Here is a 19,914-nt window from a genome sequence, read left to right as displayed (position 1 = left end):
AAAGTCCAGTATATCTTGGTGGAAGCGTTCGCCTTGCTCCTCTGAGTATGCTCCCATGTTCTGTTTCAATTTATCAAGATGAGCGTCAAGGATATGGACTTTTAGGGACATCCTGCAGCCCATTTTACTGTAGTTCTTCACCAGAGTCTCAACCAGTTCCACATAATTTTTGGCCTTGTGATTGCCCAAGAAGCTCCGAACCATTGCAACAAAGCTGCCCCAAGCTTTTTTTTTATAAGGGTCTGCAGCCTTCAAGTATCTTCGAGACTTCTGGCCTAAGCTCTCTGAGGCAAAGGTCAAAGCTAGTGTCTTTGTTAGACCACAAATAAAGAGCTGTGACAAATTGTTTCATAAGACTAAATTTTATGTGCGATGGCGAGAACAACACCTTCTGAAGGTCCACTAGTGTCTCACAGTTGACACTGTGCCTCCTCACAGAGAACTCGGACTGTTGTGGCCAGTGTTTCCTGTTGTAGTGCCCTGCAGTGTCCCTGCTGTCCCAAATGCAAAGATAACAGAGAAACTTGGTAAAACCTCCTTCCCATCAGGAATGCCACCATTTTGAAGTCTCCTATAACCTCCCAGACATACTCACCATACTTCAAGGCTTCAAGCAATGTATTGACGCTGTCGTATTCCTCTTTGAAATGCACCGAATGGGCCAGGGAAAAAGACGGATACCTATTCCCGTTATGGAGCAGCATAGCTTTGAGGCTTCTGGATGAGCTATCAATGAAGAGGCGCCACTCGTTCGGGTTACAGGCAATTCCAATTGCCTCGCACAGACCGAATACATTGTGGCAGAAGTAGAGCCCATCTTGACGAGTGGAGAAGCTTGAAAATGACGGTGACACTTCCTCTGACTTACGACTTTTACACTTTCATCTACCAAATCCCCCTCCTTGAGTCTAGATGTCAAAAGCTCGGCATTCGATTTTCTTAGACCAAGATCTCTGATCAATTCATTGAGGTCTCTTTGGTTGGGGTAGTATGGGTTTCTCTCACCAGCTGCACCTCTGAAATTGTAATCTGGATCTCCAACGTCTACCTCCTTTTCTTATTTGCTGCTCTCTTCTGAGGGTGGCTGCTTTCTCTCTGGTGGAGTGGATACAGGGAGCTCAGGGCAGTATGGCACTGAGGCGATAGATTATGGAAGGTCCCGATACATGATAGCAGATACATTCTTGCCAGCCAGACGTTTAGAACGGTCCACCATGCAGAAGTAGCAATTGCTTGAGTGGTCAGTGGGTTCATGCCAAATACTTGGAATAGCGAACTTCATTGGTCTCTTTTCCTCTCTGTACTATCCTATAAAAGAGCAAAATAAAATTGTTATTATGAAAAATAAATTTATTTTATCCACAACTAATGTGTAAGAGGTTCAAGCAAAATATTTTGTGATATTTTTCTATACTATTAGAAATTTAAAAAAAAAAATTTAAATTTTAAAAGGTCTAAAATTTGCACAATATAAAATCAAGCGAGCAAAAATTGTCCATCTTACATTCTAGAGTTTTTTGCAGTGCTCGCAGGTAAAATGAGGTGCCTAGGATTTGTCTTGATCCCCAACAGGCATGTCGAAATATGCCTTGTAGGCTTCACACACTTTAGTAGATGCTGTCGCAGAATACTTTTTCGCTTTTGTCCTGATAAATTGGCCACATGCGTAAAAGAATGCGCCTGGATAATGCTTGCAGCTTCTTGATGCCAACTCTGATAAACTCAGATAAGTCTGTGTGTTCACGAAGGCAGCTAGAACTAAGCTGAAGTGGTGAATGGTGAGCCCTGTATATATATATATTGCTATGGAAATTTCTTGAAAATTCTCGTAAGTTCTACAACATTCTAGAAAATTCTTGTAAGTTCGAGAAGATTCTTTATCAGCTGCTCAGCACTGAATCTACCTGGAATGTTCTGGAAAATGGGTAAATTTGAAAATTTCATTACCCAAGTCACAAAAGCAAAGTTTGAAGAGAAAATTAGGTCTTTTCTATTTACTTTAGGCATAAGCAATTGAGAAATAACACTTTCTTCCCAGTAACAAGAAAAAGTAAAAATTTTGTTGCATAGTATATATAATTATTATTTTGTGTCCCTAGTTATTTTTTCATGAAATATGATTGTGCTCGCTTATCAAATCAGTTTTTAGATTCCAACTGTTTGTACTCAACAGTTGATTGGATTTTACTGAATAAATCTTTTCCTACCTGTTGTCTGAACGAAACGTTGATAAATTTTTATAGCTTTTCAGATAACGAACTGTGATTTAAAACAATCAGGCCATACTTAAACAAGTCTGATCCAGATTACACTACTAATTGTAGTTTGAGACAAATTATCATACCATACTAAAACAACTGATTCAGATTACAACATCAATTGGAGTTTTAAAGAAATGAACAGACCATACTACAAACAAAAGTCGGATTCATCGAGTATTTCCCAAAAACATATTTAATACTGTGTGTATATAAAATAAAAATTGAAAAAAAAATTACCACCAAATATTTTTGTCCTAAATACAAAGTCGATAAAAGGAGCATCATACAAGTGTAGATTCCAAATCATACAAATTTCTTTTTTCAAAACTGACGTTGTTCGAGTATAATTACCGAACGTCTGTATATAACTAAATGTTCATAGTATTGATTTCAGCGAATGCGTCATGACTGTAACGAAGACCATACAAATCGATTTATCAAAAGCTGAAACTGAAATGACACCTTGATAAACTTTGACACATTGTTGAAAGCATATCAAATCTTCATGTTTATAGTCTACCGTTATGAAGTATTATGACGAACTTGCGTATTAAATCTTCATGTTTACAGTCTACCGTTATGAAGTGTTATGACGAACATGCGTATTAAATCTTCACGTTTACAGTCTACCGTTATGAAGTATTATGATGAACATGCGTATTAAATCTTCATGTTTATAGTCTACCGTATTAAACCTTCATGTTTATAGTCTAACGTATTAAACCTTCATGTTTATAGTCTACTGTATTAAATCTTCATGTTTATAGTCTACCGTATTAAATCTTCATGTTTATAGTCTGCCGTTATGAAACATCATGCCAGGCCACTTTGAAACGACGGGTTTTAATATTACGTAATCAGGTTAATATGCTTGTATATAAACACGATTCTGAAGAAACTTTACATACACTTTCTTCGATTTAAAGGTGTTGTTTGCAATCTATCAATTTCGTACCAACTGCTGTGAGAAAAATGAATTTTGTTTTGCTTTGTTCTTCAGCTTCGTTTCTAAGCTCGTGCACACGTGTTTGAACACTGAACTGTCATTAATTCTTGGACACGTGAGACTTTGGGCTTCTCAGAAGTGTTGATTGTCCCACTGGGGGGTGTTGGCCCAGGTGTGCACGTGTGTATTTAATTTATAATATATATCCTACCTACATTAGAACTACATCCAATGGCATACGTCTGCACAATTTGACCCATGTTTACTTAGGGAATTAAGCCCGTGAGCACCACTGAATAGAGCACTTCTGTCCTGGACCCACTACTTTTTCTCACCGCTATGTGTATCTTCTTGGCAGTGTACGGAATTCCTCGTTGGCTTGCCCTAATATTACTACTTTCCGTACCCTGTGATTATTACCGTTCCGGAAACCAAAATATTCGGGAAACACCTGCAAATACATGGTGAAAATAAGAAATCAGCCGTAGCTTAATTAGAAAATAACACTTTAGATTTTAAGTTACTGGCACGAATGTAGCATATACCGTTTAGCGGAATTTTTCTCCAGGATAAATGGATTGCATGTAGCTTTACATAGAAGAATATCCAGGGTGAATAATTGTTTATACTTGTTGCCCAGCGTGAATAATTATGTCAATTTCTTTACGCACACAAAATTTGAATTATACTCTTTAACTTACGGAAAACAAAGTTCCATTAACAACGCATTTATTTAAACTTCCTGTTACGTATGTATTGTGAATGACTAGTATAAAAATGTTCTTTTCGTAAAAGTAATTGTTCAGTACTTTAATCCCAGTACTTTTAATCAATATAACAAAATGATATGATTGATTGACTCCCCATGATACTTAACATAACAATGAGTGCTCGAACGTTTTTGCGCTGCGAGCTAAAACACGTTGTTAGAGCAGGCGACAACCAGCTCGCCAGGTCAACAAACGTCTGCTCCGCTTTCTCTTACGACCGCCAGGGTTTGTGCATTACTATTTCCGTACCTCTGAACCAACACAAGCTCAGCCTGACTGAGATTTTGTGACCGAGCACCAAACACATCATTATTTTGGTTAGTAATTAAGCACTAAGTACGATATACAAATAGTTTTACACTCACATTGTATGTAGATAAATATGTTTGGGTCTTGAAAAACGTAACCGATATTGGTTCTAATATACATTATATATATATGGGGGGGGGGGTACAAATGCAAAATTTATAAACTTACAAGAGTACCTCTATCATGAGAGAAACTGTATTTTTAATCTGATAAACTTTGTTTTTGCTTACGTTGACTTCGTTATTAATAAATTTCGAAAACTTTTCAATTTTTCTTTCTTAATACATTTGCGAAGAGTAGTATTTGATATTTTTACCTTCATTCGCCTTATACCGCACGTAGGTTAAAGTCCTACGTCAAAGATCCCTAAGTTAGAAATGCTTATCACGAGTCCGTTGACATATCGCGGCTTGAAACTCACCATTCGCACGCAACTCATGCCACGACTAACTGCTTATGAGTATTAAGACCAGTATTAATAACACCTTTATATATCTATATCAGTTTCTACCCGTATTTACGAAAGACAGAGGTATTAAACCCTGGTTAAACAAACAATGCTTTAATAGTTTCTTTGATGCAAACACAAATTACAACATTCAGAGTTCAATGATAGACTTATGTTTTACGATTCCAAGGTGGGACAGCAGTAAGTTTATGGATTTACAACGCTAAAATCTGGGGTTCGATTTCTTGTGGAGGACAGAGTAGATAGCCCATTGTGGTTATGCTCTAAAGCAAATAGACTTGTGGTTTTACCTGCGCCTCGTATCTTCGATCTTAGTTAAATATACACAACTTGGATTGTTCACAATTTAAAAAAGGTTAATATTTTTATAGGATTTTACGCTGTATGTAGAGAAAAAAAAAAGATAAATAATTAGAAACACAACAGCAAAGCAACTGAATGACAGTACTATGTTTAAGGGTAGAAAATTGTTTACTTTCTTTCAGAATTTTCGCGCACAACTAAACAAAGGTCCATTTGCACACGGTTGTCTCTATTTTAAGGCCAATATACTACATGGAAGGCAACTAGTCAACTTTTGGTCCACTATTTTGTGACCAATTAGTGAGATTTGATCATTTCTCTTAAAATGCACTTATGAACCCATAGTGCGAAGCGTGTTTTTGCAGCATCAATAGGATTCGAACTACGATCATCTCAGGCCACAATCCAAGTTGAAACACGTCTGGTCTGGTGATTTTATACAAATTAAAAAAAAACCACTGCTATTGTTGCTGTGGATGGTCAATTTAAGAGTATTATTTTCCACAGTATATGATTTTTGTTGTATGATTAAGTGACGCTCGATTCTGAGGGTCGCGGGTTCGAATCCCCATCACACCAAACTCGCCCTTTCAGCCGTGAGGGCGTTTAAATATGTCGATCAATCCCACCATTCATTGGTGAAAGAGTAGCCCAAGAGCTGGCGGTGGGTGGTGATGACTGGTTGCCTTTTTAATTAATTGAATCATAAGGCGTTCACATTAAATTCTGAAGTTCTTCAATCATTCGAGGTAATATAAAACTACTTTTTTTATAATTACACAATAATTAGTCATAGTAATGACATATAGTATAAAACAAACTAAACAAGAGATACCGTTCTTGATTTATTGTTCTAATATCATCGAGACAAAATTATCCCAGGGCAAACATTAAGAGTGTTGTTTTTCTTTCTTTATTGTTGTTTTTTGTGCTCTTAGTCGTGCTAAAGGACTAAATGGGAATAGAATAAAAAACTTCTTTCCGTTAGAAAGAACATTAAATTGTGGAAATTTAGCACACTGGAAAGCTTCTGTAATACCAGCATTTTTTTTTTCCACATAAACATCGTATGGGTCTCTCTCAGTGTCTTTGATTCACATCGTGTCTGTCTGGGGTCGCATTAGTGGTTCTTTCTAAATTTTCTTGTGCTAGCAGACAAGAAAGGTTCTAGCTACAAAATGGCTGGTAGTTTTGCGTTTCAGTGATGAAACCCCTCCATTAAAAGCGCTAGAAAACGTGATTAGTATGGCGGGCTGGGTGTCGTTTCTCATCGGTTGTGGGTACAATGAAAGGTACAAATTGCTAATGAGGCTTTCTGGAGTAGCTAGTTTGAGGAGTAGGGTCTGTGTTAATGGAATGATGTCGTGGCCAGGTCGTCAAGGTGTTTGAGTAATAGGATAACGTGATGGAAACGGGCTGGACTAGATATCCGCCCATGCTGCAGCCGCTTATTTCGCCGATAACAGCAGCCTTTTACCGGGAGAAAGGTTCCTCACTGTTTTCTTCCACATTCCTAAAATGTTTCTGACAGTAAACTACAGGCCGCATGTCAGTGTGTGAATTTTATGCGCTGGGTGAATTTGCAAAATAATTTTGATCACCGAAACTACGCTACGTTATGGATTAACAAGCAAAAGTAATAAATATCTGGACTAATTATTTTTCAGTCCATCTATTTCTGGTTTAGTATATAATTATTTTTCAGTCCACTTACTTCTATTTTAGTATATAATTATTTTTAGTCCACCTACTTCTGCTTTAGTATATAATTATTTTTCAGTCCACCTGCTTCTGTTTCATTTGAGAAAATGTATAAAATCTTGCCAGTCAACATCATATTAGTATCAAACAGTTTTATGTCTTTAACATGTTAATTTAACGCTCATACATGTATTTGTCTACCTACTGCTCTATCTTTGTACAGTGGCCAATTATTATTAACTGTATTTGCCTAGTTATGTAGATAGGTATATTAAAAGACTGTTTTTTATCATTCTATGAAATTTCTTGTCAGAATTTTAAATCAACTTTGTGTGGTCATCTCCCCAGAATTATGGTTCGATAAATATAATTTATCATACTCACTAATACTGTTTTTATCACCCAAATTTGCACAAATAATTCTACATAATTATTAAGAGATATGTCCCCCGAAGAGCACAGCGGCAATGTAGTTAAGAAATCATTCTTTACCTGACACAGGAAATATCTCGGCCTATCGACTAGAAGATAGTGGTTTCCAATGCACCAGCAGGATATATAACAAAACAATTGTTTTGTTAAAAAAACACTCTAGCGCTTTCAAATAGTTTCACTATTCTTCTTGAGGGTAAAAAACACTCTAGCGCTTTCAAATAGTTTCACTATTCTTCTTGAGGGTAAAAAAGGACTGCTTCACGACCATTTATTACAGTGAAGAAGAATAATGTACCGACTTCTTAACCAGAATGTAACAAAACAATATAACCTTAATCCAACAAAATAACTGGACCGCTGAGCGTAAGAATACAGCCGGTTATTTATTTAAAATAATTCCCTTATAACTGGGGGATAAAAAAAAAAAGGTCCGAAACATTTAAGAGTTTTTAATCGAATAATGTGTAGAATAAAGACACACCGAATGAAAATTAGTGCATTGAGAATTCTAACCATTGTGTCACAAAAAAAATCTCAAGTTAAACTGTTATTGAATGTTTTAATGAACCTTACAAAAGAAAAAAACAAAACAAAACAAAAACGCGTAACAATAATCACGTGCTGTAGGTCACGTCACGTTTCAGGGTTTGGGTTCTCTCCATTAAGGTCACGTGTTCGTGAAGAAAGGATACAGGTAGGAAGTTTCTTTCATAACAAGCTCCTCAGGCCTCACGAACTATTAATAATCGTTATCCGTATGCGCAAAGTGGCTTGATTGCTACTAATAGTTAAGGACGTCTAAGACGCATTATGTTTTCGCTAACATTCAGAACTTGAAGAAATCATTACCGCAAGAACATGCGCAAAGTGGCTAGATTGCTATTAATAGTTACGGGTGAGCGAATACGTCGCATTAGGTTTTTTTTTCGAATCTAGGCAGAAATTAATAAAAAGAGGTTTTATTGAACGTATTATAATACAGTAAGTAAAATGAACAAAAGAAAATGTTTACTCAGAAAAGTTTCTGCTTATGCTTCATCAGGGGTAGGAAGTAAGTTTTGTATAAACTGTAATTATTTATTGACTTTAGTGATGAGAGTAGGGTGCTATTACACTGAGAATTTTTTAATTGAAAATTGTTAGTCTGAATATGATAGTTTCTCTGAACAGGAAGACCAGTTCCTGATATATTTTATGTACGCTTCTTGTCTGACCATTAATATCAATCTCTGATTGTGCCAAGCTATTGATGTGTAAATGGCAACTGTTCTAATCAGAGTGTAAGGTCTTCGTCTGAAAATGGTAGTAATTTTGACTACTAAAATCGGACTGATCTTACTGTTCTTATGATTCGCTCAACTGAGAAAAACATGTCACGTTATTGGTAAATGTAAGATGTTCTTCTAAATGGAATTTAGGTTACTTCCACTTGTTAAATGATTTCCTTATTCCATTATATTCTGTCTATTTTACAATACAACTTGTGCTACAAACCTTATTCTATTTATCCACAATGAAAATTAGTCCTTTGTCACTATACGTTTTCAATAAACATTATGTTAAATTGTTGGGGTAACAGTATAAAAAAATGTGTTGTTGTTTTGTTTGAAGGTTCCTTTAAAGTTTAGAAGCAAGAATCTCAAAAACTGGGTTTACAAGTGATAATAACACGAGACTACTGCTGCATGTCATTTTCTAAGCCAAGCATAAACGGACATCTGACATTCATGTTCATTGTCAGTTCCCGCCATCAAAGCAAAGAGCTTGCGGAAACAAAGTACATAATGCACATTATGAAAGAAAGAGCCTCCCTCCCCTCTTTCTTTTCATTCGCTCTGAGAATCCAGCTGGCAAAGAGGGTGTAGGACGACTGAGGGAATGAACGAGGCCCTTGAACGTGGGCAATGATGTTGCAGAGACTAAGGTATAGAACCAAACTGCTTCTGATACTACGTACCTTAAACCATAGCAAATTGGCTGGCTCGTTTCTCATCGTGTAGAGCCCAAGGCACATACATACACAGCATATTAACATACGTAGCTCCTTAACAAAGGAACGTAGCTCTATGTCCTAGAGACAGAGTGAAAAAAAAAAACTGGTAGAACTAGTCGGCCGCTGCCGATCTTATCTTCACGTGGGGCTATCGGCTGGTGCTCTCCCCTTCGGCCCCTAGCTACCATTGTAAAGGAATATCCAAGAAGATATGAGAGCAGATGTCTAGTTACCTGGCTTAACTGCTTTGCCAGATAAAGAGCAGCTGTTAACATTGGCTTGCTGGGCAGCCCTTTCGTATTCTAACTTGTGTTTATCAACACATCTTCGGCAGGGCCACAGTCTTTTTATAACGCTGGAAACTGTCGATGCCCCTGTCTGCACAAAGTAAGAACAAAAAAAATGCTGTGAAGGTATGGCCCAAGGTCACCTTACCCGCACCATGTCAATGCCATGGAAACATCGCCATTCTAGCTAACGTATTATCATCCTTCGTAATACAAGCCAATTATAAGGCACTCGAAGGACGTTGGAGGCTAGAGCTGGCGTTTTTTAATCCATTGCTTTATAAGAAAAAGACATGCCTTCGGATTTCTTTTAATGGTTGTTGAGTTAGTGAACTATACGAAGTAAGATCTTAACACCTGCTTGAACAAATGAAGGACAGTGCGGGATTTGCTGGGAAATAGTCGCTAGAATGAGTAAATTGTTATAATCTATGATTTGACTAGTTTCTTTCGCTTGTTTTTTGCGAATGATAGCTCTATTACGACCAACGAACAAACGATTGTTAAAATAGACGCGCCAGCAATCGTTGTCGTGTGCTCATTTCCAACGTAAGCCTTAGCATACACTGTGAAAGCAGTCCTCCCACTAAAGTGCAACTTCCTGCTAATTAGTGTTAACATCAAACCTTAACAAATAAAATATTATTTTTAACATAACACTACACTTAAATACATTAAATCTATAAACTTTATTCTTAGGCCCTCCCCCAGTGGCCCAGTATAATTCCATAGGCTTATAACGCAAAAAATCAGGTTTAGATACTCGAAGAGGCCAAGACACAGATAACACATCATATACTTTTGTGCTTAACGACAAATAAGCAAACTTGAATTTTGTTTAAATCTCATATTTCATCAGCGTAATGTCAGAAACACGAAGTAAAATTTAAGTGAAAAAATAAACAAACTGTCGAGAAACAGCGTGGCGAGAAACATCGGTGTGCACATATTTAAATAGTTTTAAATGCTCATCTTCTACGTAAATCTTTTTCGTAAAATATATACGCATAACCAAATTGAACACGCCCAAAACATAAAAAAAACGAATCCTTAGAACACATTGGCATTTATATAATTGTTATTGTATTGTAATAAAGATGAAAACAATATATATTTTTTCGTATCGCTCTGAATAGAAAATTTAGCTTATGGTAAATAGTCACAATAAACGTTTTTGTCTAATATCACAGTAAACAATATTTCCAAAATTTACTTCGTTTATGACAAAAATAGTTTATTCAAACGGAAACTCACTTTTAATTAACGACAAAAATTAATTAATTTATTTCACTGTATTATACATTAATGTTTTCATGACTGTTACTACAGCGTCTCTATACATAATGGGAATAACGAAAACTAATCCTTTGTTTGAAAATTGCAAAGAAACGTTGACGTTTGTGACCCATCTTGGTTGTTTGTTATTAATCACAGGAAGAAGATCTGTTAAATAATTTATTTAGTATTTGACATGTACAGTAATCTAATATACAAGACTAAGTTTGTATCATCTGTTATTCACACGTTTTCACATTTCTTGATTAATCAGCACCCAACTTGACACTGTGACACAGGATAAGGAAGGTCATGAGGTGGTAGAATGGAACCCCCATATAATTTCATATCTAATTTATGAAAAAAAAATCGAACTACTAAATCAGTACACTTGGCACGGCGATACAGGATGAGAAGAGAAAGGTCATAAGGGGGATTGGAATCCCCATCTAATTTCATATTGATAGAATTTTTTAAAACAGTATTTCTTTCTTTTTAGTATTGGTACCCTTATTTATTTTTATTGTAGTTTAATATTTATTATGTTAAGAACAAAATAGAAGCACAATATCCCATCTTTTATTGCAAACGCATCTTTATTTTACCCATTCAAGGGACATATAATCCAGCTAATAAATTAATAAATGAATAAACGGTTGATAAGTGTTTGAAATTTCATAATATTAAAGAATAGAACGGATAAGCTGTTATAATTAATTGCTAAAAATAATCAAGATGTTCTGAAGAAATAGATCCCCCGACCTGAAGCAGTATGAAGTATTCATTAACAGGTCCCCTGTTCTGAAGCAGCTTGAGGTGCTCATTAATAGGTTCTCTGAGGCAGTTTCCTGACTATATATAATATTTCGTTAAAAAGCATATTCCATTGAAGTATAGAAAGAGATTATACCTAATTGTCCGTGAAGATTAGACATTTGAAGCAGATCAGTCAATATCTCCATATTATTTGAGTAAATCTAGATTTTTCTTAACATGTCAATGGTATCTATGGAGTCAACAACACGAGTATTGCATTTGATGGGGATTTTCCCCTTTTCCATTAGTTAAGATAACTGGTTAGAGAAACATTTGTGACGTCAAGTATTCTGACTGATGCGAGCAGTCGCAATAGAATCGATAGCGTATTTGGAAGATTTCGACACGAACTCGTTTTGCTTTATTGTTTTATTATTCTGTTGAAATAAGCACACAGTCATACTGGCAGTATTTATGTAGCGCACCGTAAAGAAACACATAATTCATTTGATTAAACATTGCGCTATTCAAATGGATAAAATGAGCATTTTCTCAATCGTGACATCACATTGTATTCCGGAATAAACGGATACCTATTTGATATATTGCTTATTTATTATCGTGTTTGAATGTTTACCCAGAGTTTAATTACGGTTAAGAGTGCAGTAATGCTACATTTCGTGTCAAAATACTAGAATTGATATACAATGTCACTCTAAATAAACGGATTTAAAAAGCTTTTTTTTTAAACTTAGGTTGTGTAGATATTTCTTGTTAATATAAACTGGCATAAACCTGTAGAAATAATCGTTCCAAAACGCAGAGATTCTGTGTTCTCCATGTTTACAGAGCAACTGCGATATTAGAAAACATTAATGTTAACCCACACTGTGGAATATCAACATAAAATATTATATATTTTGTCACATATTGTGGAATATTATTCCAGAAATACTATATATTTTACCCCATAGTATGGAACATTGTTGGGAAACATATTTTATCCTATATTGTGGAACGTTATTCTGAAACATTTGCCTTGTGCTGTGAAATATTATTCCGAAACACTGAACGTAAGTAAATATTAGTTACAATGGACATATCAAGTGATCATGATCACAATTCGTGGTCTTTGCTCAGAACAATATTCCCTAACGATCCCTTAAAACATTAGATGCCCCAGGGACAAGGGACCTGAAAATTTTAGCACAAATTCTAAGTAAATCCGCCCTTAACTACTTCCTTTGAATATACACTATATCGCCCCCCGCTAGTACAGCGGTAAGTCTCCGGATTTACAATGCTAAAATCAGGGGTTCAATTCCTTTCGGTGGGCTCAACAGATAACTCTAGGTGGCTTTGTTATAAAAACACACACACTCATGTACAATATATTGTTAACAGTTTATTATGGCCTCACGTTATTTAATGACTGTGCATCTAAACATGCAGATTCCATTTTGATGTACTGTCGGATTTTACAAGAAGTCCTCATTGGTAGGAAGATTTCTTATATCAACAGACAAAACCATAAATGTAAGATTCAGTTCCTGAGACGCATCGTAAACAAGGTTTTCTTTTCTTCCTCAGGACCGAGAGGAACACCGCCGCCGGGGAGGAGCCCACCGATTGGGGTGTCAGCACAAAGCTTTGGGAACATTAATTTTATCTCTCGCACCAAGCTCGTCAGACTTGAAGCAATCACCCCCTCCGAAGAAAGTGGTAGAACCTGACTCCCCGCACTGGCCTAACTGCTGTCGAGTTTGCCTCAGAGTGGATGAGAGTTGAGACTGAGTTAATCACGGTGGACTTCTGTTCGTTGTTTTACAGTGAGCATGTTGTGTGTAAGTGTTAAAAACTGTAATTGCAGTAATGTGATTAGGGTTAGTTGACCTTTCTTTCTTCTTTTTTTTTTTTTTCTTTCACCAACTTTATGGTGTTAACAACGATACAAATCGTATCAACTGGACAGAGATACTAGTGCCCGCGTGCAGTTGAACCGATTACTTGGGAACAGTCATCGACCTCTGGACATGTGGAGTTCAGCTGGACAGTTATTAAGTCAAGCTATACTGGCAGGTAGCTCCTGTCTACTGTCTGTGACGTGAATCGCTTATTTTTTTCACACATAGCCATGGGAAACCGACTTAAAGCTGCTCTGTGGTATCTGTGGTTGTTTCTCGTTCCGACCGCCGTGACTACCCGATATGTGGCCCCTGAAGACTGCCGCTGGCAACCTTTAGGCCCGACTGGAGACGACGTGGCGCTTACGTGCTCCCTGCGAACCCTCAACGGAGCCTTCGATAAAACAAACTTTAGTCTTATCCAGCCGGAACACACAACAAGTCTTACCGTTAGGTGTGAAGATGTGTTTTTTGAAAGTTCGCTCGCCAACAACTCATTTAAACATCTGACAGAATTAAGGTCATTTACTGTTGAATATTGTAAACTTCAAGAAATTCCTTCCCTTGCTTTCGCTGGCCTTTCCCAACTCGTTAACCTCACCGTGCGGACACACAACAGTCACTGGGGGAAGTTTCCCCTGGAGGTTTCTTCCGACAGTTTTTCTCCTTTAGATAATCTCGAAAGTCTCGATTTGAGCTTGAATCATATGGAATCTTTACCCGAAGTTGTTTTTTGTGGGTCAAGTTTAAAGCGACTAAATCTCACGTACAACAGCTTTAATGAGTTAAGTAGTTTAGGGTTTTCCGATATAGAGACGTGCAAAAGAGAAGTAAAACATTTGGAGGTTTCTCACAATCACATCAAAGTGCTGTCCGACCGAGGATTTAGTGGGCTTCCTGGTCTTCATTTTCTCAATCTCCAATACAACCAAATAGGTCGTGCAGAAGAGGATGCTCTTAGAGGTCTGCGCTACCTCCACACGTTAGACATTTCCAATAACCAACTTGTAGCTCTCCCACCACGTTTCCTGCAACCCACGGAGCAATTATCTGAGTTATATTTAAAAAACAACTCAATAAGCGTTCTTCCACCGGGCTTATTTAGTGGATTACAGCAAATGGTAATCTTGGATCTAAGTCATAACTCTATTAGCAACCAATGGATTGGAGTTGACACTTTTGCTGATATGATAAGACTTGTCATCCTTGATCTCAGCCACAACCAATTAACTGAAGTCAACGCAGTTATCTTTAAGTCACAGTACAGCTTACAAGTCCTTCATTTAAGTCATAATGACATTCAAACAATCGAAGACAACGCTTTTTCATCGCTGTACAATTTGCACACGCTAGTTCTCAGCCACAACCGGCTTACCAGAATTAACTATTTAACACTAAACGGACTTCATGTACTTAACCGATTAGCTCTTGACAGTAACAACCTCCAAAATATTCACGTTGACGCTTTTAGAAACTCCAGTAACCTGATGGAGCTAAATATTGGCAGTAACAAGTTGTCAACGGTGCCCACGGCGGTGCATTCTCTAAAGTATTTGAGAAGCTTAGAGGCAGGAAACAATCACATCTCAAAGATCTACGATGCATCTTACCAAGGTCTTCATCAGCTCTACAGCCTTCGCCTCATGGGAAACTACATTGGCAATCTGAGTAAAGGAGTGTTTCAGGACCTGCCTTCTTTACGAATTTTGGACTTGTCCAGTAATAAGATTCAATTCGTGGGAAAAGGCACATTCGACGACGTCCCTGACCTACATGCCTTGCGGCTAGATTCAAATTCCCTATCAGACATCAACGATCTCTTCAGTAATCTGCACGACTTGCTCATGCTGAATGTGTCGGCCAATAAAATTCGCTGGTTCGACTACGCTTTAATCCCAGTAGGCCTCCAGTGGTTGGACCTGCACAGTAACCAAGTGGAAAGCCTGGGAAATTACTTCGATCTGGAAACCGTGTTAAAGCTGCGTACGCTGGACGCGTCCAATAATAAAATCACCGAATTAGCGCCGTCTTCTCTCCCCAATGGGATAGAAATAGTGTTTCTCAGTGACAATAAGATCCATACAATACGCCCATTTTCCTTCTTGGGAAAAGCTAATTTGACCAGAGTGGACCTTGTAAAGAATGATCTAGAGAACCTGGAAATGAACTCGTTCAGGCTTACCGTGGTTTCAGATAAAAAACCTTTACCAGAATTTTCCATTTCGGGCAACCCTTACCTGTGTGATTGCAATATGGACTGGTTACAGAGAATTGGATCCCTAGACGAGTCACGACATTACCCAAAAATTGTGGACATAGACGAGATAATGTGTCATTTGTCGTTCACTCGAGGGAACGGCATGGTCCCTTTATCAAAAGTTCATCTTTCTCAGTTTTTGTGCCAGTACAAAAGTCACTGTTTTGCGCTTTGCCATTGCTGCGATTTTGATGCTTGTGATTGTGAAATGGTGTGCCCAGAAAACTGTAGCTGCTATTACGACCAGAGCTGGAATAGCAACATAGTAGACTGTAGCTATCTCGGACATAAAGGAGTTCCTAAACGGGTCCCTATGGACGTTACTGAGCTATATCTTGACGGCAATGACGTTCCGACATTGTCCAGTCATACCTTTATAGGACGTAAAAATATGAAAGTGTTATACTTAAATAGTAGCAACGTTAAAGTGATCAATAACCGCACATTCAACGGTCTGAGAAACCTGCAAGTGTTGAACCTAAGAAATAACAGACTGAATACCTTACATGGATACGAATTTGAGAGACTGACCAATTTGATTGAGCTGGACCTCTCCTACAACCTAATAACTTTTATCAGCAATACAACATTCGCCTCTCTGAAATTACTAGAAATTCTATACCTGGACCACAACTACATCGTGGAGTTCCAGGCGTGGATGTTGAACCTCAATTCTCGTCTGCAAGATCTTCAACTATCTTTAAATCCTTGGACTTGTGAGTGTCAATTCGTGCAGGACTTTAGTGACTGGTTACAGCAGAAGCAGAACCAGGTGAAAGATTCTTCACTAGTGCAGTGTGTTTACAACGAGACCACCACAGTTCCAGTCTTGGAAATCAATATTACCGTCTGTGTGAACTACACGGTCGCCACCACTTTTCTACAGAAATACCACATGGAGGATTTCATGCCCATGTTGATAGTCATCATTTCTCTCTTTGTCTTGCTGCTCTTTGTTGTAATACTTCTTCTCGTTTACCGTCGAGAGATGAGTGTCTGGTTCTTTACTAAGTACGGAGTAAAATTATTCCAGCGAAATGCAGAATGCGAGGAGGAACGGTTGTTTGATGCGTTCGTTTCATACAGCAAAAAAGACGAGGCATTTATTACCCAGCTCTTTACTCCCGAACTGGAATACGGAAATCCGCCATATCGGTTGTGCCTTCATTATCGAGACTTACCGGTAGGTGGCTACATGTCAGACGCCATTGTCGAAGCGATGGAAAGTAGCCGTCGAACTATTGTGATAATATCGGACCACTTCCTCCAGAGTGAGTGGTGTAGGTACGAGTTCAAGTCCGCTCACCACGAAGTACTCCGCTCCAACAAACAAAAGGTTATCCTGATCTTTTTGGGCCAGATCCTTCAGAAAAATTTAGATCCAGATATAAGACTATTACTAAAGAGTAATATATTTCTACGTTGGGGGGAAAAGCAGTTTTGGGAAAAATTGAGATATGCCATGCCGGATGTTCGTCACAGGAAGTGTGAGCGAACTCGACAAGATCACGTGAGCGTTTCTGTGCACATTTGAACACGTTCTGTAAACCAATTGAAAAATCTAAGTCAGAATGGACAGAAAACGACAACTTATAGTACTTAATAGAAGGCGTGACTTGCCAAGCATTGGGATCAAATGAAGAGAGTGTATGTGTGTAAGTGTATGGAACTTTCTTGTAAATATATAAATATCTTTATATACATGGTATTCATGCACGTTAATATTATGAAAACATTGACGTGAAATATTAAAAAAACAACAAGAAAAACTCATTACCAAAGGGTTAGCTGTGAAATTATACCCACGGAATAGACAATAACGTTCTTCGTGTATTTAGTTCTATAGACTTTGTTTTAAAACTTAGCAGTTAGTAAACGTACATCTGTATACACGTATCTAGATATATTGTTAGGATTTCACAGAGTTGGAAATGAAATGTGTAAATAAATTCAAACATTTTCCTCCGTAAGATATATATGGTCACGGTCAGGTATGTAACGCAAATGTCGTGAATGCGTGCGTGGTCGTTACGTATCCTGGAGCCATATATATCTATATATATATATAAAGTCAGAAACCCATTGTCAGATGTATTGACCTCTATTTCTCAACAGTTACACGCAATGAATGTATATATATATATTGTCCACTCAAAAGTGAAAATAAACCATGCACTGGTGTTAAGGACTATGAAAGGGTGATAGTTTCTTTACGGCAATTGCTCATGAGTGACCTCCACTTGATGAACTTTGTTCTTTCGGGCATTTTCAAGAATATTTTACACTTAATGGCATTCCATGACATAATCGTAATTAACCAATGTTTTATAACATGTGACAGTACATACTTCAACATCTTCCGAAAATTTTGTTCACCACAAATATGGAATTATGAGTCTATAATTGACAATGATAACGTCACCTGACACGCGTTACAAAAATGACAAATAAAATGTTAGAAAAGCTGAATTTCGAAGCTCTTTTTCCTTAACGTAAATACGGTGTTGTATACAGCAACGATGTTGTTGTCGTTGTTTTGAATTAAGCTCAAAGCTACACAATGGGCTATCTATGCTCTGCCCACCATGGGTATCGAAACCCGGTTTTTAGTGTTGTAAGTCCGCAGACATATATATACAGCAACGAGCTAGAATCGGTTCTACAACTCAATATCAAATAACAGCTTATAACAATGTACTAAAGATTAATATTAAATAACAACTTATAACAATGTAAAGAACCGGTACTACAGATTGATATTAAATAACATCTTATAACAATATACAGAACCGGTCCTACCTATAGATTACTATTAAACATCTTATAACAAGGTACAGAACTGGTACTACAACGTAACATCAATTAGCAGTTTATAACAATGTACAAGACTGTTACGACAGTGTAATATCAATTAACATCTCATAACAATGTACAGAACCGGTACTGCACTGCAGTAACAGAAGTGAAATCTTGCATAAAACTTTAGTGTATTTAGTAATGGTATTGAATTCCAAATGACACAATGTGTTTTACACATCATGACAAAGAGTAATTTCCAACATTAATTTAACGTTTCACTGTTAGATAAGTAAAGTACAAACCATCCAATTTTTTAATAGGTTGAAACACCTTTTAGAAGTGGTTTCTTTTATTGTAAATATAAATATTATAGCTTAGAGAGTCTTTAAAGATATCAGATGATTCAGGTTTGTCTGGTGTTGATGAAAACACTGAATTTATGGATGTGATTAAATTATCGCTAAAAACAATTTTAAATACGATAACAATTCTAAAACGTGGTAACGGGGAGTCGACTTGTGAAATCATCTCAAAACTTTCATAATCAGATCCTGTTTATTTCAATCCAAGAACAGTTAGAAATTATTGCACTTCCCGTACTCCACCAGAATGTTTCAAATGCTGGGAAGACCTACTGTCGGTCTGTCTGAAATTCATTGAGCTGCGTTGTTATTGCCTAACTTTATATGACAGGAAGGTTAGCTGTTGGAAAATAAATGTTTTAAATATATGTAATTTCTAGTGTAAAACTCTCTTCAAGAGGTCGCTTTATAGCTATCAGTTTGTGAAGCGTCCATCCTTTGTTGTTATTTCATCCTGGTTCTCTTGTGTAGAGCTGTGATAACTTGTTGCTACTGTCGAACACACGTATATTTAGTGTATTTATGTTTCATTCGTTCACAATGGTGAACATCATGATATGCTTTTCTAAAGAGTCCAAAATGTTTTTTCATCAGATGCGTTCTAATGGGTTTATAGAACGTATGTAGGTGTCTTAGTGGGTTTATGAAACGTGTTCAGGTGTCTTAGCGACTTTATAAAATGTGTTTAGTTTGCAGATTGGCGGTTATATGTTCAGGTGTATTAGTGTGTTTTTGAAACGACTTTAACTTAGGTTTTCTGTGAATGTTTCTTTAATATTCTGTATGAATACATTTTAACTATTATAACTTTCACATTTTAAGCAGCGGTTTTTGAATGTCTGTGTTTTCCAATGATTTATGTACCCAGTTGCAACTAATCTATTTAAAGTTAGGCCTTTCATTTTTTTAATCAGTACTAAGTCCATTGGTGTTCCTAGGTTGCTGTTCCACTATTTACATCGAATATGGCCCAGCATGGCCAGGTGGGTTAAAACGTTTGATTCGTAATATGAGAGTTGCGGGTTAGAATCCTCGTTGCACCAAACATTTTCATCCTTTCAGCCGTGAGGGCGTTATAATGTGACGG

At 37.1% G+C, this 19,914-nt stretch overlaps 1 protein-coding gene across 5 annotated transcripts in view; it reads left to right on the top strand.

Moving 5' to 3' along the window:
- Window positions 1-17,855, top strand: part of LOC143258408 (toll-like receptor Tollo) — an 81,131-nt gene extending 63,276 nt beyond the window's left edge. For all 5 annotated transcript variants that reach the window (XM_076517307.1, XM_076517308.1, XM_076517309.1 and 2 more), the window contains one exon: window positions 13,096-17,855. In XM_076517307.1, coding sequence (XP_076373422.1) covers window positions 13,640-17,200 — 3,561 coding nt within the window. In that variant the 5' untranslated portion in view covers window positions 13,096-13,639 and the 3' untranslated portion in view covers window positions 17,201-17,855. The remainder of the gene's footprint in view (window positions 1-13,095) is intronic.
- The last annotated feature ends 2,059 nt before the right edge of the window (window positions 17,856-19,914 follow it).

Source organism: Tachypleus tridentatus, chromosome 8, assembly GCF_004210375.1.
Source record: "Tachypleus tridentatus isolate NWPU-2018 chromosome 8, ASM421037v1, whole genome shotgun sequence".
NCBI lineage: Eukaryota > Metazoa > Arthropoda > Merostomata > Xiphosura > Limulidae > Tachypleus > Tachypleus tridentatus.
Note: the sequence above shows the minus strand (reverse complement) of the source record. Positions and strands in the feature narration are given on the sequence as shown.